General features: G+C 50.0%; 1 protein-coding gene and 1 non-coding gene across 6 annotated transcripts in view; one reads left to right on the top strand and one right to left on the bottom strand.

Annotated features, from left to right (window-relative positions):
- ZER1 (zyg-11 related cell cycle regulator) overlaps positions 1-25512 on the top strand; it is a 41343-nt gene that overhangs the window by 3683 nt on the left and 12148 nt on the right. For 3 of the 5 annotated variants that reach the window (XM_032257493.1, XM_032257491.1, XM_032257492.1), the window contains exons 2-11: positions 9624-9875; positions 11329-11479; positions 11683-12119; positions 12430-12606; positions 13746-13860; positions 14005-14151; positions 14483-14656; positions 23665-23880; positions 24595-24636; positions 24782-24901. In XM_032257493.1, the coding sequence (XP_032113384.1) occupies positions 9718-9875; positions 11329-11479; positions 11683-12119; positions 12430-12606; positions 13746-13860; positions 14005-14151; positions 14483-14656; positions 23665-23880; positions 24595-24636; positions 24782-24901 (1737 nt within the window). In that variant the 5' untranslated portion in view covers positions 9624-9717. The remainder of the gene's footprint in view (positions 1-9623; positions 9876-11328; positions 11480-11682; positions 12120-12429; positions 12607-13745; positions 13861-14004; positions 14152-14482; positions 14657-23664; positions 23881-24594; positions 24637-24781; positions 24902-25512) is intronic. The other 2 variants (XM_032257495.1, XM_032257494.1) reach the window with 1 other exon arrangement.
- Positions 15546-15649, bottom strand: LOC116536061. The gene has a single exon (XR_004262461.1). It is a non-coding gene; the product is annotated as a small nucleolar RNA U13 (small nucleolar RNA).

The raw sequence follows: 25512 nt of genomic DNA, 5'->3' as shown, positions 1-25512 counted from the left end.
TTAGCTGGGCATGGTGGCGCGTGCCTGTAGTCCCAGCTGCTCAGGAGGCTGAGGCAGGAGAATTGCCTGAACCCAGGAGGCGGAGGTTGCGGTGAGCCGAGATCGTGCCATTGCACTACAGCCTGGGTAACAAGAGCGAAACTCCGTCTCAAAAAAAAAAAAAAAAAAGAAAGAAAGGAAGCAGAACCACAGTTGATCTCTCTCCTTACACCCCAATCCCGGACTAGATCCTCGGCCTAGGTCACAGGCTGAGCAGGGCAACTGGGCCAGAGGATTTGAAAAGGAAAGGTCAGAGCACTTAGGAACTGAGAGCCAGCATATTAGGGTAGGCCATTGTGAGTAGAGCCCCAGGCTGATGACCTGAGGACCTGGTTCAAGCCCCAGCTCTGCTGCTGGCTTGCTGTCTGAGTTGGCAAGTTCCATCTACTCTCTGGGCCTGTTTTCCTATGTGTACATTAAGAATCATGGCCTTTCCTTGCCTCCTACTAACTCTGAAGACTGTTGGGAGGATGAAATGAGACGCAGGTTGTGAAAGAATTAGGTGTGCTCTGAAGCTTTCTACAAAGGTAAAGAATGGTTCTTATCATTAGTACCACCAGGATTTTGCAGACACATTTTGGGGGCCCACTAGCTAGAAGACTGCCCTTGGCACTGTGTTTTTTTTGCCTGGCTTCAGTACCTCACCTGTTCTGGACTCCTGAGAGGTGAATGCAGAGACCCTTGTCTGGTTATGTATTTGCGGACCACTGTCTTATATCTGGTACAGTCACTGAAACTGATTTTGCAGCTTCAGAGTTGCAGAAGGGTTTCTCTAAGCATTATTCTCAGGAACATCACTCTTCATAATTATCGGTGAGCACCTTCCTGCCAGTGTTTCATGGGATCTCCTCAGCAACTCTGTTTGCAACACGCACCACACAGTGTGTGCCACTCACAACACACTGACAGGTAAGGACTTTGATAAATATTGAGGCTGGAAAACACTGGCTGGGGACCTTGTGGAGCTGAGGCTCTGTCACCGGCACCAAGCCAGTCACATATTCTGTCATGGAGACCCCAGGGATCACACAGAGTCCCTGCTCTTAGGAAGCTTTCAGTGCTGTGGCCAAAAAATGACCTAGGCCCACAGGGTGGTTACCAGCAGTACTGGATCACGTGAGCTCAGTGCCTGAGATGTAAGGAAGCGGCGGAGGCTCATGGAACGAACAGAAGGGAAAGCTGAGGCTTGGAGGAATGGTCCCTCCCCACAGCATAATGGCAAGGTACTTGAACTTTAGGGTCAGGCACTTACCAAGGGACCTTGTACAAGTCAGTGCACATCTTTGAACCATTGTTTCTTCATCTGGGAAACCAAATGATAACATGTGTCTCATCAGTTATCTGTGGCGGCCGGGTGCCATGGCTCACGCCTGGAATCCCAGCACGTTGGGAGGCCGAGGTAGGCAGATCGCTTGAGCCAAGGAGTTCGAGACCAGCCTGGGAAACATGGTAAGGCCTCATCTTTACAAAAAAATAAAAATAAAATTAGCCAGTTCTGGTGGTATACACCTATAGTTATAGCTATTCGAGAGGCTGATGTGGGAGATTGCTAGAACTCGAGAGGTGGAGGTTGTAGCAAGCTAAGATTGTACCCCTGCACTCCAGCCTGGGTGACAGGGTGAGACCCTGTCTTAAAAGAAAAATAAATAGGCCAAGCAGAGTGGCTCACACCTGTAATCCCAGCGCTTTGGGAGGCTGAGGCAGGTGGATCACCTGAGGTCAGGAGTTTGAGACCTGCCTGGCCAACATGGCGAAACTGTGTCTCTACTAAAAATACAAAAATTAGCCAGGCATGGTGGCAGGCGCCTGTAATCCTAGCCACTTGGGCAACAACAGTACAACTCCATCTCAAAAAGGAAAAATAAATAAGTTACCTGTGGCTTTGATGAGAACATGCATGGAAAGCTGGACACACTGGGTCTTTTTTTTGAGACAGAGTCTCATTCTGTCAACCAGGCAGGAGTTTGGTGGCACAATCTTGGCTCACTGTAACCTCCACCTCCCAGGTTCAAATAATTCTCCCACTTCAGTCTCTTGAGTAGCTGGGACTACAGGTGTGCACCACCATGCCTGGCTAATTTTCATGTTTTTAGTAGAGACGGGGTTTCACCATGTTGGCCAGGATGGTCTCAAACTCCTGGCTTCCACCCGCCTTGGCCTCCCAAAGTGCTAGGATTACAGGTGTGGGCCACTGCGCTCAGCCTGACACACTGAGTCTTGAACTAATGAACTACCTGTGTATGTATCTGTCTGTTCAAAGCCATAGTCTGTGGCAAATTACACAGCCATAGCCCCTTCAGTCCAGCTCCCTCTTCTATAAGTTGTAGATGGTAACTCCTGCCTTGTGCGGTGTTGAGAGAATTCAGTGAATTAACACATATAAAATACTTAGCAGAATTCTTGGCATATACTTGGTATTCAGTATGGGTAGGATCAGTAATACATTTGATTACAAGACTAGCAGCCAGCCAGCCTGATTACTAGTCAAATGCAGCCTCCTCAAAGCCTCTCTGTCTCCAGCATCACCAGCAGCCACCTCGCCATGATGCACACTCCTCCCTCATTGCATGTCTGCATCTTTCTGACATAACCCACCTCGCAGATTTAATCTGTGCAGACTTTTCAGAGCTACATGGCCTCTGGTTTTCATCTGTATCCTGACCACCTGGAGATCCCCACACTTGCTCTGATTGCCTTCATACCCCCAGTCTCTGGCCCTTGATCTACTCCCTCCCGGAAAGCATCTAGCCTCTGTAAATAGGGCGTTTGTTTGGGTTTTACCCCCAGCTCCTGGGTTAATATTTCACAGGGTGAGCACTGCTCCAAGGCTCAGAGCTTCTGACTCCCCCACCTCTCTGTCCTCTGGGTGTCAGGACGCTGGTGGGATCCCATGCTCCCTCCCCTGGATTTCAGTTTCTCTTTCCCTCCCATTAAAAAAAAAAAAAAGCGAGAGGAAAAAAAGAAAAAAAAGAGAAGCAGGAGTCTGCTTTAGGCTTGCATCCCGCTCTCCAGTTTTGTGATCTTAGGCTAACTGCTTCTTCTGCGTCAGTGTCTTCATCAGAAAATGGGGTAACAATCTCTATCTCATAGAACTGGAGTAAGGTAATTCCAGCCACAGCAAACCTTTGTCCTGTTAAACGCCAGGCTTAAGTTGGGCACAGAAGTCAGGTACCAAGGATGCAGGTGTATGTGCGCTTGTGTGTGTCTGTGTGTGTGTGTGTGTGTCTGTGCGTGTGTGTGTTTATACATGTGCATGCATGCAGGCATGTAAGCAGACAGCCTCTGCCCTCCCAGAGCTCACAGGCAGTGGGAGGGGGTCAGTAGACAAATTGTTATGCAAAGGATTAATTAGTTACAAGTACAGGATACTAGGAAATGTTTTGTCAGTTAAATAAGAGCCCGTAAGGAGTTTAGGACCACATCTGGAAACAGCCAACATGGATGTGGTGCTGCAGTGCCTGCTGCTGCTGCTGCTGTTTTTCTCTGTCTTCTCTCCCACCTCCCCTGTTCCCCAGGATGTCATAAGTTCATGATAGATCTAGTTTTAGAGAACGTGCAAGAAAAGGGATGGAGAAAGACACAGGGTTCTCCCAGTGTGGTGGTCGGTCATAATCAGGGTTGCCTCCGTCCTCAGTGCTAGAATTCCAGATTGCCTGTGCCTGTCCTGAGAATGACAGTCCCTAAGAAGTGGAGTAGGCAGAGTGGAGTAGGTAGAGATGGCTGCCTCTGGCAGGTGCCAGGCCTGCAGCTGGATGGGGCTCGGCATTGTTGCTCCAGGGCCTTTCAGTCTTCGTGGCAGGATGGAGGATGGCTCCTTCCTCCTCTGGCTCATTCCATCCCAGAGTAGCAAAGTCAGCACTGCCAAGGGGAGGTTAGCATGGCGCCATCTACCTGGCTTGTCTTTGGAGGGCTTTTGGTGACCTTGGCAACTGACATGGTGGTGTTTCTTCCACTTGGGGAGCGGGATTAGGGCAGAGTAGCTGCCTAGGTAACTGGGCTCAGACCTGCAAATGGCAAAGTCCTGGTGGCTCTCCCTCATTCGGAGCCCTGAGGCATCATTTGCAGCCACTGGGTACCCAGCAGTGTCCTGGGCAGAGCAAGCAGGGACAATGCGAGAGCGTGCTCTGCCTCCCAGGCCTCATGCAGACCCCAGCTGGTGAGTCCTTCATCATTCCTTCCACAGGCCTTTGTTGAAACCTCACGGTGTAGGCCCCACATTGAGTGTTCAGTGCTCCCTTTGTTCATTTAGCAAACAGTCATGGACCTGGACCCATGGTGCCCACATCCCATGCAGCCCCTCTCCTTGCAGCTTGGGTATTTCTTTGCTTCCTCCTGAAGTGCCTTCCCCTTCTCTCCCCACCACCAGAGTTAACTAGGACTTAGCTTTTGGGTTCCAGCTGAAATGTCATTTTTTTTTTTTTTTGAGATGGAGTTTTCACTCTTTTTTGCCCAGGCTGGAGTTCAATGCATAATTTGGCTCACTGCAACCTCCACCTCCCAGGTTCAAGTGAGTCTTCCGCCTCAGCCTCCCCCAGTAGCTGGGATTACAGGCGTGCGCCACCTCGCCTGGCTAATTTCTGTATTTTTAGTAGAGATGGGGTTTCACCATGTTGGCCAGGCTGGTCTTGAACCCCTGACTTCAGGTGATCCGTCCACCTTGGCCTCCCAAAGTGCTGGGATTACAGGCGTGAGCCACTGCACCTGGCCTGAAATGTCACTTCTAAGGACACCTGCTCTGACTCCCCAGTCCAGGGAAGTGCCCTGGTTGAGCACCCAGAGCCCCAGGTCCCTCCTCCAAGATGCTGGTCCCAGTTCCATGACGGGCACTTGTGGGCCTCGTAGGTGGATCTGTCTCTCTCCACCTACGAGAGCCAGTACGCTTCCCGCAGTCAAGGACCTTGTCCAGCTTGCTCACCATAGGACCCCCAGTGCTCAGCAGGGACTAAGTGAGCAGGTCCAGGGATGTGAAAACAAACAGGACAGCCTGGTTTTGCCCTCATAGACCTAGCCATCCATCAAGGACACTGAATGATCAAAGCTGCATCAGTACAAAGTGTTTGTTGCTTTAGTAGGTCGGGCCTGTGGGTGCACTCAGCAGGCGCACCCTGGCAGGTCAAGGATGGCTTCCTAGAGGAATTAACTTTGATACTGCGACCTGTAGGTATCAGCTATGTGAAAGGAGAGTTCAAAGATCATGTGGGCTGGAGTGGCCGGGAGATACTTCCTAGAGGAAGGACATGGATTGTATTTGGGTAAGGGAGGGGAGAAGGCAGTATTTAAAGTAGGAAGTGCAATAATTAGTTGGATTTGGATGGTCCTAGTTGAAAGGGAACAAACTGGGCAAAGGTCTCAAGGTGACCTGTGCCTAGGGCCTTTTGCCAGTACAGTGAATGAGGCCAGTCTGGCTGGAGTAGGGGGTCAGTGGGGACCAAGTAGGCCAGAAAGCTGGCTCTAATTCGGCGGCCTTGAGAAGAAACTGGACTTGTTGCTTTCCAAGAGTGGGGACTCCCTGCCAGTAGTGCTCCCTCTGGGTCTAGTTTCCCAGGCAAGAAAGGCTATTGGGCTCTTGAAGATCTGGAAGCAAACGAAGGCAAGGGAAGGCCATGCCTGGGACCCAAGCATCCTGGTTTTTGTGCCTTCCCTCGAGGGCGTCATGCTGTCAGTGGGACAGCTGACACAATAAGCCTTGTTGTAGGAGACCCAGGCCTGGAAAGCACAGGCCTGGAGCTGGACTAGAACAGACCCCACTCTGTGGGGGGCCAGGGCAGATGAGGTAGGAGAAGGTGATGATTATAATAATAATAATAGGTACCTTTATTGAGCAATGACTATGTGCCAGACACCGTGGTAAGCCCTTTTGATATTATCCGTGTAACTCTCACACCGTGCTGTAGACAAGGTATTGTGTTGCTTCTATTTTAGAGGAGAAGTTACTGAGGCACAGAGAGGTGGAGACACTTGTCCAAGTTTGCCTGCTCATGAGCAGCAGAGCCGAAACGTGAAGCTAGCCCTGCCTGACTCCACAGCTCTTCCCCGCACAGTCCCCAGCAGATGGTGGTGCCACGGTTGAACTCAGAACTGACTGACTCCAAGGCCCAAAGTGCCCTGTGGCTTCCCACTGGATTTCCTGAGCAGTCTGGAAGGCTCATAAATGGACACGGAGGGAGGCTCCCAGAAGCTGGGGCAATGCTGGGCCCCAGAACTCTAGAACCCTCTAAGACAGGGGTGTCCAATCTTTTAGCTTCCCTGGGCCATACTGGAAAAAGAATTGTCTTGGACCACACATAAAATATACCAACACTAACAATAGCTGATGAGCTAAAAAAAAAAAAAAAAAAAAAAAAAGGCCTTACGCCATACACAGTGGCTCACGCCTGTAATCCCAACACTTTGGGAGGCTGAGTCAGGTGGATCACCTGAGGTCAGGAGTTCGAGACCAGGTTGGCCAACATGATGAAACCCCATCTCCACTAAAAATACAAAAAATAGCCGGTGTGGCGGGGCATGCCTGTAATCCCAGCTACTCGGGAGGCCAAGGCAGGAGAATTGCTTGAACCTGGGCCTGGCCAACATGGTGAAACCCCATCTTTACTAAAAGAAAAAAATGCGGCCGGGCGCGGTGGCTCACGCCTGTAATCCCAGCACTTTGGGAGGCCGAGGAGGGCGGATCACAAGGTCAGGAGATTGAGACCATCCTGGCCAACATGGTGAAACCCCATCTCTACTAAAAAATACAAAAATTAGCTGGGCATGGTGGCGCGTTCCTGTAGTCCCAGCTACTTGGGAGGCTAAGGCAGGAGAATTGCTTGAACCCGGGAGGTAGAGGTTGCAGTGAGCCGAGATCGCACCACTACACTCCAGCCTGGTACCTGGCAACAGAGCGAGACTCTGTCTCAAAAAAAAAAAGAAAAGAAAAGAAAAAAAATGCAAAAAGTTAGCCGGGCATGGTGGCGTACCCCTGTAATCCCATCTACTCAGGATGCTGAGGCAGGAGAATCGCTTGAACCTGGGAGGCAGAGGTTGCAGCAAGCCGAGATCATGCCACTGCACTCAAGCCTGGGCAACAGAGCAAGACTTGGTCTCAAAAAAAAAAAATTAAAAATTAAAACAAAACAAAACACTGTAAGTGTTATCCAAGCTGTTGATAGTAGTTTTTGCCTTCTCATTGCCAGGCAGTATTTAGTAGATGAATGTACCATAATTATCCATTCCAATGGCAGTGGACATTTAGGTTCTTTTCTGGTTTTGGCCATTACAAATAGTGCTGCTGTGAACATGCTAGTGTAGATCTTTTGGTGCACATTTACTTATGAATTTCTGTTGGGTATATACCGAGGAGTGGAATTGCTCAATGTTGAACCTGTGTATGTTCAGCTTTAGTAAATAGCGAATAGTGTTAAACAGTGTTCCCATTATATTCCGGTTCACACCAATTTGCCCTGCCACCAGCCCTGTGGGAGATTTCCCGTTGTGCCCTGTCTTCCCCAATGCCAGGTATTGCCCATGTTGTTGCTGTTGTTGTGTTCAGTTGAGCTAGTGGGCATGTGGGAAATGGCATCTCATTATGGCTTTACTGTTCATTTCCCTAATAGTAAAGAAGCTGAGTGCTTTTCACATGTTTATTGTCTGTTTCACTATCTTCCTGTATTAAATGCCTGTTCAAATCTTTCACCTTTTTTTTTTTTTTTTTTTGAGACAGGGTCTTGCTTTGTCACCCAGCCTGAAGTGCAGTGGCACAATCATAAGCTCACTGCAGCCTCAAACTCCTGGCTTAGGTGATCCTCCCATCTCAGCCTCCCCAGTAGCTGAGAGGTTCATGCCACCATTGCCTAGCTAATTTTTTCTGTATTTTTTGTGAGATAGGGTTTTGCCATGTTGCCCATGCTGGTCTTGAACTCTTGGACTCAGCGATTCGCCCACCTCGGGCTCCCAAAGAGCTGGGATTACAGGTGTGAGCCACTACACCCAGCCTCTTCGTAGTATCTTTTGATGAACTGAGTTTTTAATTTTGAGGCAGTCCAATTTATCAGTCTCTTTCTCTTTATGTGAAATCATTGCCTATTCTAAAGTCATAAAGATATACTCCTGTGTTTTCTAGAAACCTTATTGTTTTACCTTTCACATTTATGTCTACCATCTATCTCAACTGAATTTTTGTGTATGCATGAACAGAAGTTTCTTTACTTCAGTAAAGATCAGTTTAGAGATCAGTTTATAGATCAGTTTATAATTTTCTACCTCCTGGTTGGTACTTCTTGAGTCCTAGTTAAGAAATCTTGGGCCAGGCATGGTAGCTCACACTTGTAATCCCAGCACTTTGGAAGGTCGAGGCAGGCGGATCACGAGGTCAAGATATCAAGACCATCCTGGCCAACATGGTGAAACCCCATCTCTACTAAAAATGCAAAAATTAGCTGGGCATGGTAGTGCATGCCTATAGCCTCAGCTACTCGGGAGACTGAAGCAGGAGAATTGCTTGAACCCAGGAGGTGGAGGTTGCAGTGAGCCAAGATCACACCACTGTACTCCAGCCTGGTGACAGAGTAAGATTCCATCTCAAAAAAAAAAAAAAAAAGAAATCATTACCTGTGCTAAAGTCATGAAGGTAGTAGGAGGCTTCACTTTTTAAAATAACAGTTTTACTGAGATATAATTCCCTTGTCACACAACTCACCCATATGAAGTATATAATTCCATGATTTTTAGTATATTCATAGAATGCACCCGTGACCACAGTCAATTTTAGACCATTTCGTCACCCCAGAAAGAAACTCCATACCCATTAGCCGTTACTCTCCTTTTCCCCAACCACAAGTTTGCTTCTGTCTTTATAGATTTGCCTATTCTCACTGGACATTTCTATAAGAGGAATCATACAGTATGTGACTTTCTCTTTTTACTGATTTCTTTCACTTAGCATAATGTTTTCAAGGTCCAGCATTATTGCATGGATCACTACTTTTTATGACTGAATAATATTCCATTGTATGAATATACAACATTTTGTTGATCAGTTCATCAGTTGAAGAACATTTGGGTTGTTTCCACTTTTTGGCTCATATGAATAATGTTGCTATTAATGTTCACGTCTGAGTTTCTATGTGGACATATGTTTTCATTGCTCTTGTGAGGAGCCCTCATTTTTTAATCAGACACCATGAGATTCAGTGATACCATGTCTCTGTGTCTGTAAAGCCCTGCACACTCACTACTCAATCAATCATAGCTGTGTACAGGTTAGGAAGTACTGCACAGCATGGATCATCCCAGTGTAGCTGTTAAGACTGTGGGAAGCAGAAGATGAAAATCCCTATTATCCCCACTCAAGCATTGGGTCCCCAACACGTACACGTCTGCCCATAGGCAAATAAGTGCTTGGACAAGGCTCCATGTTCTTCCAGGTCAAATTATGCATAGATAGGGGCACAGCAGAGGCAGGTGAGAGGAGTCAGGAGACATGGGCCTGGCCTTGCTAAGCTGCTAATTTGAGTGTGGTCTGTTTTCCTGCTCAGGGCATGGACATGGGACCACTGATGGTTCTAGCCCTTGTGTGTGGCTCACTTGGCGTCTTGTCCACTCTCCAGGCAGTGGCTCTACCAATGATCCTGTGAGTGTTCAGGAATCACTGTTGCCCCTGGGGACCCTTGTCCTGGAGTGGCCCACCTGCCTACCCCCAGCATGGCGTCCGACACGCCTGAGTCCCTGATGGCCCTCTGTACTGACTTCTGCTTACGCAACCTGGATGGCACCCTGGGCTACCTGCTGGACAAAGAGACCCTGCGGCTCCATCCGGACATCTTCTTGCCCAGCGAGATCTGTGACCGGCTCGTCAATGAGTGAGCAGGCCCAGGGGCTGTGGAGGGGGCAGGGGTCTTACCATGAATGTGTATAGAGAGATTGGGACCATGTGTGTGCACTACGTGGGGAGTAGCTATGGAGACAAATGTGTAAGGGTGTGTGTGTGCTCATGGATGTTCATGGGTGCAAAAGAATAGTGGTGTCTCCATAACCGTACAGGTATATATGTGTGCATGTTGGTATGTATGTGGAAGGGTGTGCACGTGAAGGCATGGGTGTGTCTACACATGTAAGCTTATGCAGCACAGGTTACTTTTGAGTGTAAACTGCATGTGTGCATTTAGAGATGTGATTGTGTCAAAATCCGCATATACATGAAAGAGTTAAGTGTTGCCCCACGTGTGTATGTACATTTGCATGCACATGCCTGTGCCTGTGGATTCAGTGAGCATGGGCACATACAGGTTTAGGTGCCAGTGCCAGAGTAATGGATCCATGGCCAGGGATAGAATCATCCAGAAAATCTGAATGGCCCTCTGAGGGCCTCCCCACTTCTAGGGGCTCCTAGAAGCATGCTATGTAGTCACTGAATGCTGGGGGTTCAATCTGGAGGCCCAGATGGTGGCCAGGCATGGTGGCTCACGCCTGAAATTCCAGCATTTTGGGAAGCCAAGACAGGAGGATCACTTGAGGCCAGGAATAAAAGATCAGGCTGGGTGACATAGCGAGACATCTCTACAAAAAAAAAAAGAAAAGAAAAAAATAGATTCCCAGAAGGGAAATTGTTAGACAGTTGCATAGGAAAATAGGAAACCAGGAGCCCGTGTGGGCCTGAGGACAGAGGTGGACCTGTAACAATGTTCTGAGCATTTGCTCTGGGTCAGGCTATAGGTTGGATGCCTTGCAGCCCAGAGTTATGTCCACTTTACAGATGAAGAAACTGAGGTCTGGGGAAGTTCATTTACTCATGTGAAGTTGCCTAGGTGGGAAGCAGCCAAGCCAGGATTTAGATTCCATAGCGTTTGAATCCTAAGCATTTCCCAGCAGACGAGGATTCTTGTGTAAGCTGATGTCTCAACAGTGAATAATTAAGGGCTTGCCCTGTACCCAGCTGGGAACTCTAACCACTTGGCTTAATTTTCCTGTTTAAAAGGGTCCCAGGAGGGGCTTAAAGAAGATGCTAAGAGTGGCCATACCAGTGGGGCTGTTGCCCCTGCAGTGTGCGTGGAGGGTGTGTGACAGGCATGTGCCTTTGGAGAGATGGCCCCTGTATCACCTAGGTCTCCCAGAGAGCTACCTTTAGATTCCTGGTTCCTGGGCATCCTTTATCTCACTGGTAGTTTAGTCAGTACCCAACCAGATACTCTTAGGAGAAGGAGGTTGCTACTTGGGGTGATCTAAGAAGGCTTCAGGGAGAGGAGGGCTTGTGCTTTGAAGCAAGGAAGAGAGTCCCTGTGACCCTCCTCTGAGCCAGGGATTCTCCTCTCCCAGGTATGTGGAGCTGGTAAACGCTGCCTGTAACTTCAAGCCACACGAAAGCTTCTTCAGCCTCTTCTCAGACCCCCGCAGCACCCGCCTCACCCGGATTCACCTCCGCGAGGACCTGGTACAGGACCAGGACCTGGAGGCTATCCGCAAGCAGGTGAGGCCTGCCCCACCACGGGAGCGCCACATGCCAAGCAGGGGCCAGGCCACTTGCCTCCAGCCCGGCCATCCCCAGTCCCGCCAGTGCTCGCCTGACTATGCACATCCCGCTTTCCAACCCACCTGTAGCCCAGGACGAGGCCTGGGGCGGGGGGGAACGGGCAGGGGTGGTGATGATGATGGAGCTGTGCCCACTCCCAGGACCTGGTGGAGCTGTACCTGACCAACTGCGAGAAGCTGTCCGCCAAGAGCCTGCAGACACTGAGGAGCTTCAGCCACACCCTGGTGTCCTTGAGCCTCTTTGGCTGTACAAACATTTTCTATGAGGAGGAGAACCCAGGTGGCTGTGAAGATGAGTGCCTCGTCAACCCCACCTGCCAGGTGCTGGTTAAGGACTTCACCTTCGAGGGCTTCAGCCGCCTCCGCTTCCTCAACTTGGGCCGCATGATTGATTGGGTCCCCGTGGAGTCCCTCCTTCGGCCACTCAATTCCCTGGCAGCCTTGGACCTCTCAGGCATTCAGACAAGCGACGCCGCCTTCCTCACCCAGTGGAAAGACAGCCTGGTGTCTCTTGTGCTCTACAATATGGACCTGTCTGATGACCACATCCGGGTCATCGTGCAGCTGCACAAGCTGCGGTGAGCTGCTGGCCCAGAGCTTACCAGGGTGGGGTGGCTGGGCAGGTGGGGAGGAGTAGAGGTAGGTGTTGTCAGGCCCTCAGGGTTCAGGAGCCCTTGGCCAGGCAGAGTGTGGGGATGAAGACAGTCCCATTCCTTAAACCCAGCATTTCAGCTGGATTGGGGTTGTTCAGGTTTCTTCCCAGAATGCCCTGGAGCAGTCGTGGCAGGCGTAGGCCCTCCCCTACTAGGGACTAAAGGATCCGGGGTCTGCAAGGCAGCCCCACCCTGTACCCAGCTCCTGACCTGCACCCCCTACCCCAATCTCCAGACACCTGGACATCTCTCGAGACCGCCTCTCCAGCTACTACAAGTTCAAGCTGACTCGGGAGGTGCTGAGCCTCTTTGTGCAGAAGCTGGGGAACCTGATGTCCCTTGACATCTCTGGCCACATGATCCTAGAGAACTGCAGCATCTCCAAGATGGAAGAGGAATCAGGGCAGACCAGGTGGGGCCCCACCCTCCATGGCTATTGGTAGGGTGTCATTCAACAAGCATTTAAGATGGGCTCAGTGCCTCATGCCTGTAATGCTTGCGCTTTGGGAAGCCAAGGTGGGCAGATCACTTGAGGCCAGGAGTTGGAGACCAGCCTGGCCAACATGGTGAAACCCCATTTCTACTAAAAATTCAAAAATTAGCTGGACATGGTGGTAGGCATCTGTAGTCCCAGCTACTTGGGAAGCTGAGGTAGGAGAATGGCTTGGTCTCAGGAGGCAGAGCCTGCAGTGAACTGAGATCATGCCACTGCACTCCAGCCTGGGCCACAGAGTGAGACTTTGTCTCAAAAAAAAAAAAAGTATTTGCCACTTACTCCTCCGCCAAGTGCTGTGCTAGGTGCTAGAGATAAAGAAATGGATCAGGCCCTGCTCTCTTGGAGTCTGTGTGAGCTGGTGGGGACGGACAAGTCATTACAAGGGCTATGGTAGGGGCAGTCCAGGGCCCTGGGGTTGCCTGAGGATCAGGAAGGAAGGAGGGGGATGAATGCATCCTGGCTGTCCCGAAAGCTCATTCTGCCTTTGCCAGAGGAAGGGTGTTCTTGCAGAAGGAACAGCACATGCAAAGGCCAGGAGGTGAGAGCACGAGGGGCAACTGGGGAACCATCTGATTCCCAGCCTCACAGAGCACACCATGGAAGAGGCGAGGCTGGCAGTGTCTGCCACCTAGGAGGTACTACAGGAGATAGGTCAGTTCCTGGGTTGGTTGGTTGAGAAGTTTGACCAAACCCTACCAGCTGTAACTGGCCATACATAAGCCCACGCCCCAGCCCACTTTAATGGTGTTCAGTTGATAAGCTTGTCCCTTTGTGATTGTTGGCGAGACCTAAAGCTTGCCATGCCCTTACTAGAATGGCAGGTGGTTTCTAAAGGTGGCTGCATCACCCATCCTGTGTATTCCCCTACTATGTAGCCTTGCCACCCTTCCATCAGGAGGTGGTGTCTATGTCCCCTACAATTTTAAAAAAAGAGTGGGGGGGATGAGGTTGGAGGGCCTAGAAGAGAAAGCAAGTAAATGCCTCGCCACCCCCAGGGGGAGGCCCAGCTCAGGCTTGGACCCCAAGCCGTTGACCCTGGCACCCTCTTTCCCCAGCGTCGAGCCTTCCAAGAGCAGCATCATACCTTTCCGGGCTCTGAAGAGGCCGCTGCAGTTCCTCGGGCTTTTCGAGAACTCTCTGTGCCGCCTCACGCACATTCCAGCCTACAAAGTGAGCTACGGGAGAGGGATGGGGCAGTGCCAGGGAGCTCTGGGAGAGGGAAGGAGCTGGGTTCTGGGGCTGGAAATGGAGCTGGGATCTAGCATCCCAGCCCTTGGCCTCTTGTGGGTTGTTCTGAGCATGTCCCACCCGCAGGTAAGTGGTGACAAAAATGAGGAGCAGGTGCTGAATGCCATCGAGGCCTACACGGAGCACCGGCCTGAGATTACCTCGAGGGCCATCAACCTGCTTTTTGACATCGCACGCATCGAGCGCTGCAACCAGCTGCTGCGGGCCCTGAAGGTCAGCCCGAAGCCGAGGGCCTCGGCCTCCTGTCCCTCACCACCTGGAGGGTTCTGGACTTGGCTGAGCCGTGTCCCCAGAGCCCCTGTCCCTCTGCACCTGTCCCCAGGGCCCCAGGACCCAAACTCCAGCCTGGGCCTCACAGCACTTGACTTGCTTCAGCACTGGCCTTGTTCAGTCCCCACCCTGGTATCTGCTCCCCAGGCCCCACTTCTGCCTTCAGAGAGCAAGACCAGGCTAAATCCTGCCCCAGAGAGCCTGTTCCAGCCCCTCGCAGAGTCTGGGCCCCTCCCTGCACTTGCCAGCCCAGGTTCCCCCTGTCTTCATACAGCTGGTCATCACGGCCCTCAAATGCCACAAATATGACAGGAACATTCAAGTGACAGGCAGCGCCGCCCTCTTCTACCTAACAAATTCCGAGTACCGCTCAGAGCAGAGTGTGAAGCTGCGCCGGCAGGTCATCCAGGTGGTGCTGAATGGCATGGAATCCTACCAGGAGGTGACGGTGAGCCCCCACCCGCCACGGCCTGCATGCTCTGGCCCAGCCACCCCCTTCCTGCTTCTTGCGTCCCGCCAGGGCTCCCCTGGCTCTGGGCTGCATCCCTCCCAGCTGCCTTTCCCACAGCAATACTCCCTGACTCTTGGGACCTGGCGCTTCCTGAAGTCCATTACCCCTGGCTGCCCTCCATCCTCTTCCTCCCTGCCCCATGTAGGGTGGGGGCTCAGGGACCCTGGCCTTCTCCCTGCCTGTGCCGCCTCCTCAGCCCTTCTGCCCATACACTCTGCTGGGGGATTTTTTACCAACAGCTGCTTTAAAAGTAATAAAAGCTTTTATTATAGAAAAGTTATAATTACAGATATACAGAAAATAAAAATCACCCATAAACCCACTACCCAGAGATAGGCACCAGTAACATGGGATATCTGTTGTTGTGGATTTTAGCCTATGCACACGTATTTTGTAAATGGGATACAAAAACTGTGTGTACTGTTTGTATACTGTGGATTTTTACTTCAACTGTGTCATGTGAACATGAACATCTCCCTTATCAGCCAACACTTTTTATTTTTTTTGAGAGGGAATTTCACTCTTGTTGCCCAGGCTAGAATGCAGTGGCACAATCTCAGCTCACCACAACCTCCACCTCCCAGGTTTAAGCAATTCTCCTGCCACAGCCTCCTGAGTAGCTGGAATTACAGGCATGCGCCATCACGCCTGGCTAATTTATGTATTTTTAGTAGAGATGGGTTTTGCCATGTTGGTCAGGCTGGTGTTAAACTCCTGACCTCAGATGATCCACCTGCCTCAGCCTCCCAGAGTGCTGGGATTACAGGCGTGTGCCACCACACCCAACCCAGCCAACATATTTTTATAACAAAAAAGATTTTTTTCATTTCAGATGGACAGTATGCCAACGTCATAACAAGGTTTGAGGGAGGCACATTTCACACATAAGCATGAAGATCTAATCATCACTCTCATAAACTACAAAAGGATCAAACAATAATTTTTTTTTATTTAAGACAGGGTCTCAGGCCGGTTACAGTGGCTCATGCCTGTAATCCCAGCACTTTGGGAGGCTGAGGCAGGCGGATCATGAGGTCAGGAGATCGAGACCATCCTGGCCAACATGGTGAAACCCCCTCTCTACTAAAAAAAAAAAAATACAAAAATTAGCTGGGTGTGGTGGTGTGTGCCTATAGTCCCAGCTACTCAGGAGGCTGACGCAGGAGAATCGCTTGAACCCGGGAGGCCGAGGCTGCAGTGAGCCAAGATCGTGCCACCGTACTCCAGCCTGGGTGACAGAGCAAGACTCTGTCTCAAAAAATAAATAAGTTAGTTAATTAATGAATTTAAAAAGCTATCTAATGCTTAAAAGATGAAAAAATTCAAGTGATACAAGAATGCGTTAAATAAAGCGAAAGCTACTCACAATCTCACCTCTCCTCACCTAGATACAACTGGTGTTAAGGTTCACTTTCATATTGTTGACACCAGCATATGTTCAGTGTCCTCATCCAGGAAGAGGCCACTATGTGGAGGACTCTGCTGGAACCTGGAGTCAGTGGCCAAGCCCCATGCCCATGGGGTGCAGGTTAGCACTCTGCCAGTGTATGAAACAGCCCCCAGGGCTGAATAATTTAGGTTGCTGTTTGATCTTTTGCTCTCTCAAGCAATGCTTTGTTAATTATACTTAGTGGGACTCCATGTTTGGATCCCCCTTCCACAAACACTCTCGTGGAAGCTGTTTCTCTATCCTGGATTTTCCCTCTGGAGCCCCCTTCCACACACTCTCACGGAAGCCTGTCTTCCCCTCCTAAACTCCATCTCTCTGTCTATTCCATTCCTCTCAGTGTGGAAGCTGCTTTCCTCTCCTGGATTCCATCTTTCTGGATTCTCTCACTCAGTGTCACAGTTAGCTGTTTCTTTCTCTTTCCTTCTCTGGTTTCTCTCTCTTTCTCTCTAAATAAATTACTTTCTACAAAAAAAAATTATACTTAGTTAGTTATCCTTATAATGCATTTTTTGAAGTAGAATTTCAGGGGCAATATGTGTGTGTGTGGTATGTGTGTGTATTTTTTCTTTCTTTCTTTCTTTTCTTTTCTTTTTTTTTTTTTTTTGACACAGAGTCTTACTCTGTTGCCCAGGCTGGAGTGCAGTGGTGCGATCTCAGCTCAGTTCAAGCGATTCTCCTGCCTCAGCCTCCCAAGTAGCTGGGACTACAGGAGCATGCCACCACACCTGGCTAATTTTTCTTTCTTTTTTTTTTTTTTTTTAAAAGATGGGGTTTCACCATGATGGCCAGGCTGGTCTTGAACTCCTGATGTCAGGTGATCCACCCACCTTGGCCTCCCAAAGTGCTAGGATTACAGGCGTGAGCCACCACGCCCAGCCAATTTTTCTATTTTTAATAGAGACAGGGTTTTGCCATGTTGGCCAGGGTGATCTGGAACTCCTGGCCCCAAGTGATCTGCCCATCTCAGCCTCCCAAAGTGCTGGGATTACAGGTGTGAGCCACTGCACCTGGCTGGAGTGATTGTTCTTTCTACATTGAGATGATGATGATGATGATGATGATGATGATGGTGTTAATTTGAGACAGTCTCATTCTGTTGCTGAGGCCTGAGTGCAGTGGCATAAGCAGGGCTCAATGCAGCCTCAACCTCCTAGGCTCAAACAATCCTCCCACCTCAGCTTTCCACAAAGCTGGGACTACAGGGGCATGCCACCACATCCTGCTAATTTTAACATTTTTGTAGAGCCAAGGTCTCACTGTGTTCCCCAGGCTGTTCTCAAACTTCTGGGCTCAAGAGATCCTCTCACCTTGGCCTCCCAAAGTGCTAGGATGGCAGGGATGAGCCACTACGCCCAGTGAGATCTTATAATCAGGCAAAAGGTGTATCTTTTTTTTTTTTTTTTCTTTGAGAGAGAGTCTCGCTCTGGGGTACAGTGGTGCTCTCGGCTCACTGCACCTCCCGTGTTCAAGCGATTCTCCTGCCTCAGCCTCCCCAGTAGCTGGGATTATAGTCACACCCCACCACACCCAGCTAATTATTATTATTATTTTTTTTTTTTTTTTGAGACGGAGGTTCACTCATGTTACCCAGGCTGGAGTGCAATGGCGCAATCTCGGCTCACCGCAATCTCCGCCTCCTGGGTTCAGGCAATTCTCCTGCCTCAGCCTCCTGAGTAGCTGGGATTACAGGCACGCACCACCATGCCCAGCTAATTGTTTGCATTTTTAGTAGAGACGGGGTTTCACCATGTTGACCAGGATGGTCTCGATCTCTTGACCTCGTGATCCACCCGCCTTGGCCTCCCAAAGTGCTGGGATTACAGGCTTGAGCCACCGCGCCCGGCCTTTTTTTGTATTTTTAATAGAGATGGGGTTTCACCACCTTGGTCAGGATGTTCTTGATCTCTTGACCTCGTGATCCGCCCACCTCAGCCTCCCAACATGCTGGGGTTACAGGCGTGCGCCATCATGCCTGGCCTTTTTAAAAAAAAAAAAAAAAAAAGACTAAGCATGGGCAACATAGTGAGACCTGGCCCCTGCCACAGTCCATCACCCCTGGCCGCCCTCCATCCTCTTCCTTGCTGCCCCTTCTCTACAAAAAAAGTTTTTAGTCTGGGCATGGTGGCCCACGCCTATAATACCACCACTTTAGGAGGCTGAGGCGGGTGGATCACCTGAGGTCAGGAGTTCAAGACCAACCTGGCCAACATGGTGAAACCCAGTCTCTACTAAAAATACAAAAATTAGCTGGGCATGGTGGTGGGCACCTGTAATCCCAGCTACTTGGGAGGCTGAAGCAAGAGAACTGATTGAACCCAGGAGGCGGAGGTTGCAGTGAGCCAAGGTGGTGCCATTGCAGTCCAGCCTGGGTGACAGAGCAAGACTCCATCTCAAAAAAAAAAAAAAAATTTTTTTTTAGGCCTTCATGGGAAAAAAATAAATAAATAAAATTGTTTTTTTCATTAGCTGGGTGTCATGGTATGTGTCTGCAGCTCCAGCTACTCAGAGGCTGAGGTGGGATGATTGCTTAAGCCTGGGAAGTGGAGGCTGCAGTGAGCTATGATTACACCACTGCACTCTAGCCTGGGCAACAGAGGAGACCCTGTCTTTAAAAAAAAAAAAAAGAAAAGAAAAGAGAAAAAGGCTAGTTGAGTTGGAGACTCCCGAATGAATTAATAAATCTGTCGCAGAAATGAACATTAAAATAAGATGAAATCACATTTTATCTCAAGAGCTTGGTGATACCCAATGTTGCAGAGGTAGAGAAGAGCACTCTTGCACTCTGTCTACTGGTGAGGGATGAATTGTGCAACCTTTTTGGAGGGCAACCAGCAGAACCTGCCAAAATTATAAATGCATTTGTCTTTTGACCTAGCCATTCCACAGTTAGGACTGTTCTTAGAGGAAAAGATATACATACATCCTCACTTGTAAAAATTTTTTTAAAAGGCCAGGCACAGTGGCTCGTGCCTGTAACCCCAGCACTTTGGGAGGCAGAGGCAGGTAGATCACTTGCAGCCAGGAATTTGAAACCATCATGGTAAAAACCATGGCCAACATGGTAAAACCCCATCTCTATCAAAAATACAAAAATTAGCTGGGTGTGGTGGTGCACGCCTATAATCCCAGCTACTAGGGAGGCTGAGGCAGGAGAATCGCTTGAACCCAGAAGGTGGAGGTTGCAGTGAACCAGGATCGTGCCAGTGCACTCCAGCCTGGATGACAGAGTGAGACTCTGTCTCAAAAAATTAATTAATTAAATAAAATTAAATTGAAAATAAAGGCCAAGTGTGATGGCACATGCCCAGGAATCCCAGCCACCTTGGAAGCTGAGGTGTGAAAATTGCTTGAGCCTGGGAGTTCGAGGCTGCAGTGAGCCATGATGGCGCCACTGCACTTTAGTCTGGGCAACAGAGAGACCCTGTCTTAAAAATAAGTAGGGCCAGGCCTGGTGGATCACGCCTGTTATCCTAGCACTTTGGGAGGCCAAGGCAGGTGGATCACCTGAAGTCAGGAGTTCAAGACCAGCCTGGCCAACATGGTGAAACCCTGTCTCTACTAAAATACAAAAATTATCTGGGCATGATGGCAAATGTCTCAGTCTCCTGACCTCATGATCTGCCTGCCTCTGCCTTCCAAAGTGCTAGGGTTACAGGCGTGAGCCATCATGCTCAGCCTAAAAAGTATTTTTTTATTGGTTAGGTGAGGTGGCTCATGTCTGTAATCTCAGCACTTTGGGAGGCCAAAGAGGGCTGATCAGCTGAGGTCAGGAGTTCAAGATCAGCATGGCCAACATGGTGAAACCCTATCTCTACTATAAATACAACAATTAGCCAGGCATGGTGTTGGGCCCCTGTAATCCCAGCTACTCGGGAGGCTGAGGCAGAATTGCTTGCACTGGGAGGCGGAGATTGCAGTGAGCCAGATTCATGCCACTGTACTCCTGCCTGGGCGATAGAATAAATGAGACTCCATCTCAAAAAGAAAAAAACCCTTTTTTTTAATTGGCCAGATGTGGTGGTGTGCACCTATAGTCCCAGCTACTCAGAAAGCTGAGGCAGGATTGCTTGAGCCCAGGAGTTTGCAGCTGCAGAGAGTTATGGTCGCACCACTGCACTCTGGCATGGGCAACAGAACGAGACACTGTCTTAAAAAATCAAACAAATAGATTAGCAAATAAACCTGCAGACAGCACAAAGAAAATTGAGGATGTAGAGCAACTAGAGAGCTCCTACCTTGCTGGTAGGAATGCAAACTGCTAAAACCACAATGGGTTTAGTCTAGTGTTACCTAATAAGGTTGAAGACATGCACACCTTGTGACCCAGAAGTCACACCAGGCACGTGAGCCCTAAAGAAACCCAGGCTCAGGCCGGGCGCGGTGCTGCACACCTGTAATCCTCGCACCTTGGGAGGCTGAGGCGGGCGGATCATGAGGTCAAGAGATCAAGACCATCCTGGCCAATATGGCCAATCCTGGCCAAGCCCTGTCTCTACTAAAAATATAAAAATTAGCTGGATGTGGTGGTGCATGCCTGTAGTCCAAGCTACTTGGGAGGCTGAAGCAGGACAATCACTTGAACCTGGGAGGTTGAGGTTGCGGTGAGCAGAGATTGTGCCACTGCACTCCAGTCTGGGCGACAGAGCGAGACTCCATCTCAAAAAAAAATTAGCTGGGTGTGGTGCTGTGCGCCTGTAGTCCCAGCTACTTGGGAGGCTGAGGCAGGAGAATCACTTGAACCGGAGAGGCAGACGTTGCAGTGAGCCGAGATCGCACCACTGCACTCCAGCCTGGCAACAGAGCAAGACTCTTCAAAAAAAAAAAAAAAAAAGGGGGGTGCACGGTGGCTCACGCCTGTAATCTCCACACTTTGGGAGGCCAAGGTGGGTGGATTGCCTGAGGTCGGGAGTTTGAGACCAGCCTGGCCAGCATGGTGAAACCCCATCTCTACTAAAAGAATACAAAAATTAGCTGGGCTTGGTGCCAGGTGCCTGTAATCCCACCTACTTGGGAAACTGAGGCAGGAGAATTGCTTAAACCTGAAAGACCGAGGTTGCAGTGACTGAGATCACACAATTGCACTCCAGCCTGGTCGACAGAGCGAGACTCCGTCTCAAAAAAAAAAACCTATGCTCATCATCACCAGGTTGCAGGTATAATAGGTATAAATACATGGCTCATAGTAGCCAACCATTAGAGTCACCCAGACATCCATCAGCAGTAGAAGAATGGATGAATAAATTGGGGTGTCATGGTTGAATACCATGCTGCAATGAAAAATGAATGCATTTCAGCTATGTATAACAACAGTTGATCTTGCAAACCTATAGAATATCTGTGTGAGAAGCAGGGGCCAGCCAGGCGTGGTGGCTAATCCCTATAATCCCAGCACTTTGAGAGGCTGAGGCAGGGGGATCACCTGAGGTCAGGGGTTCAAGACCAGCCTGGCCAACATGACAAAACCCCATCTCTACTAAAAATACAAAAATTAGCTGGGCAAGATGGTGGGAGCCTGTAATCTACTTGGGAGGCTGAGCCAGGAGAATCACTTGAACCTGGGAGGCGGCAGTTGCAGTGAGCTGAGATCGCACCACTGCACTCCAGCCTCTGCAACAAGAGTGAAACTGTCTCAAAAACAAAACAAAAAAAGGTCAGGCATGGTAGCTCATCCCTGTAATCTCAGCATTTTGGGAGGCTGAGACAGCTGGGTCATGAGGTCAGAAGTTCAAGACCAGCCTGGCCAAGATGGTGAAACCCTGTCTGTACTAAAAATACAAAAAATTAGCTGGGCGTGGTAGCAGGTGCCTGTAATCCCAGCTACTCAGGAGGCTGAGGCAGAGAATTGCTTGAACCCAGGCGGCGGAGTTTGCACTGAGTCAAGATTGTGTGACTGCACTCCAGCTTGGGCAACAGAGCAAGACTCCATCTCAAAAAAAAAAAAAAAATTCCCAAAACAAAAAGCAGGGGCTATGGGGTGTGCCTGTAATCCCAGCTACTAGGGAGGCTGAGGTGCGGGGATCACTTGAGCCTGGGAGGGAGAGGTTACAGTGAGCCAAGATTGTGCCACCACACTCCAGCCTGGGTGACAGAGTGAGACCCTGTCTCAAAAAATAAATAAACAAAATTAAAGAAAGCCAGGGCAAGTAGGGGCCAGGCATAGTTGCTCAAGCCTATAATCCCAGAACTTTGGGAGGCTGAGATAGGAGGATCTCTTGGCCCAGGCGGTAGAAGCCAGCCTGGACAACATAGTGAGACCCCATCTATACAAGAAACAAAAACACCCCAGCTGGGCATGGTGGCACACAACTATAGTTCCAGCTACTCAGGATGCTGAGGAGGGAGGATTGCTTGAGTCCCAAAGGTTGAGGCTGCAGTGAGCCATGATGGTGCCACTGCACTCCAGTCTCAGCAACAGAGCAAGACCCTGTCTCAAAAAAAAAAAAAAAAAAAAAAATGCTGGGCGTGGTGGCTCACAACTGTAATCCCAGCACACTTTGGGAGGCAGAGGCAGGCAAATCACTTGAGGCTAGGAGTTTGAGACCAACCTGGTCAACATGGGGAAACCCCTTCTCTCTCTCTTTTTTTTTTTTTTTTTTCCATTATCAAATCAGTGGTATTGCACCCTTCTCTGCTAAAGATACAAAAATTAGCCAGGTGTGGTGGTGCACCTGTAACCCCAGCTACTGGAGAGGCTGAGGCAGGAGAATTGCTTGAACCAGAGAGGTGGAGGTTGCAGTGAGCCGAGATAGGGCCACTGTACTCCAGCCTGCCGATGGAGGGAGACTCCATCTCAAAAAAAAAAAAAAGAAAGAAAGAAAGAAAAAGAAAAGCAGGAATAGTGTGGTGTTTCTCTCTAGTGGGGTTGAGGGACTAAGGTGCTTATGATCAGGAAGGGACAGTGGGGACTTCTGGGTGCTGACAGTGTTCTGTTTCTTGACCCAGGTGGTGGTTACATTGAGTTCACTTTATGTTATTTATGAAAGTGTACATTTGTGTTTTATGCTTCCTCTGTATACATATTAAATACATTTTTAAACACATTTTTCTTTTTTTGAGACGGAGTTTCGCTCTTGTTACCCAGGCTGGAGTGCAATGGTGTGATCTCGGCCCACCGCAACCTCCGCCTCTTGGGTTCAAGCAATTCTCTTGCCTCAGCCTCCCGAGTAGCTGGGACTACAGGCATGTGCCACCATGCCCAGCTAATTTTTATATTTTTAGTAGAGACGGGATTTCACCATGTTAACCAGATGGTCTCGATCTCTTGACCTCGCGATCCACCCGCCTCAGCCTCCCAAAGTGCTGGGATTATAGGCGTGAGCCACCGCACCCGGCCTGTAAACACATTTTTTAAAGAAGACTTGTATAGCCTTCTCTTCCAGAAAACCTGGCCAGACTACCACAGCTCTGGATCATCTCATTCCTCTAGAGAGCTCATAGAGCCCTGCTCCTGCGCCTGACCCTGAATGTGCCCCGCTTGTCTCCTCTCCCGGCTCAGGTGCAGCGGAACTGCTGCCTGACGCTCTGCAACTTCAGCATCCCTGAGGAGCTGGAATTCCAGTACCGCCGGGTCAACGAGCTCCTGCTCAGCATCCTCAACCCCACGCGGCAGGACGAATCCATCCAGCGCATCGCCGTGCACCTGTGCAATGCCCTGGTCTGCCAGGTGGACAATGACCACAAGGAGGCCGTGGGCAAGATGGGCTTTGTCGTGGTACGTACAGGCAGGCTGCCCCCTTCCTCCTGAGCCTCACTGCTCTTCCCTACCCCTCCCCACCACTCCTTCACCCTGAGCGAGAGTCTCCGAGCAGGGCCTGGAGCTGGGAGTCAGGGGGAGGGAGAAGGGTGTGCTGAAGCATGAGGGATTTAGGCTAGACCAAAGGAAGAATTTCTTAATGCTGAACATTGCTATTGGCCTCATAGATTTCTTCCACCTAGAGCACGCTGTCGTCCTCTCCCAGTCCCTGTGCTCATGCTGCTTTCATAAGCTCTGTAGGGAAAGATGCCATGCTGTCCTTCTGTCATCGTGTCCCCAGCACTTCCTGGCATGGGCCCTGGAGCCCCGTGGGGAGGTGATAAATACCACTGGTGAAAGGAAGGAAAGAATGACGAAGGAGCTCAAGAGCTTCTGTTCTCTTCTCATTTGATGGCTAGGGAAGCTCAAACCCCAGCAGGAAGGGCTGTGCCCAAAGTCACAGAGGAGACACCCAAGGGCCAGGAATGGCACCCAGGCCTCCTGATGCCAAGAACCAAGGGGCTGAGGTGTGGATGCCTACAAATAGCCTCCCCTAAAGATACGGAGACCTGATCTTGTCAAGACTCCTGAACTAGCCACGGTGTCTCTGAGCCTCCCCTCCATCTTGGGTTTGTGGTGGGGTAGGCGTTCCTGAGCCCTGGTACTCTAGCAGGTTCTTGTCTCTGCCTGCAGACCATGCTGAAGCTGATTCAGAAGAAGCTGCTGGACAAGATAGTAAGTTGAGTCTTCACGTAGCCATGCTGCCCTTTCCCCAGCCCATGAGGGGCCTGGGCTGCCCCTGGAGGAGGTTCATGTTTTGTCAGGGGACCCCCTCCCCGGGCACTGGGAGCCTCAGCTGAGCCCTGCCCTGCCCTCACAGTGTGACCAGGTTATGGAGTTCTCCTGGAGTGCCCTGTGGAACATCACAGACGAAACTCCTGACAACTGCAAGATGTTCCTCAATTTCAATGGCATGAAGCTCTTCCTGGACTGCCTGAAGGTAGCGTCCACCTCCGGCAGCAGTAGCTGCCTCAGCTGCCTGCATGGCGCCTCTTCTGTCCCTGTGCTTCTCACCAGCCATATCCGCAGCACCTCTCACCCATGCTTCCCAGAGAAGGGCAGTGGGGACAGACTCAGGCCCACCCACCCAGGATTTGCTGCAGACACTCCAGACCCAGATGGCCTGGTGGGGCCCCCTGAGAGCCCCGGCTCCAAGGGAAAGCCTTTCCCTGTCTTCTCCACAGTGGCTCTCAGCCTGCCCACAGCTGGCTAGAACCCACCATGCCTTGTGCTGGACAGCATGTCTGTTCATCCTAAAACATATCCTCTGTATTCCTACTCTAATTTCTAGGAGGGTCCTTTAAACTAATATTCTGAGCTTTGGTGAACAGAACCATGTCTGTCCCAGAGGTCTGATCTAATCAGCCCTTGTCTCTGTGGCAAGGAATCCCCACCTCTTTAATCTCTTCGTGTGTGTGCCCAGCACTGACTTAGGTGCATTGGAGGGTAGGAGGGTGGTAATATATACCCCCTCTTTGTCTGGTTGGCGTGGCCAGAAGTCCATGAAACTTTTTGGTTAAGAATACCAGATACTAAGTCATTAACTACTAA

Source organism: Sapajus apella, unplaced genomic scaffold (genome assembly GCF_009761245.1).
Source record: "Sapajus apella isolate SASKATOON/1434 unplaced genomic scaffold, GSC_monkey_1.0 scaffold97, whole genome shotgun sequence".
NCBI lineage: Eukaryota > Metazoa > Chordata > Mammalia > Primates > Cebidae > Sapajus > Sapajus apella.
This window is presented reverse-complemented; position numbering and strand designations above follow the sequence as displayed.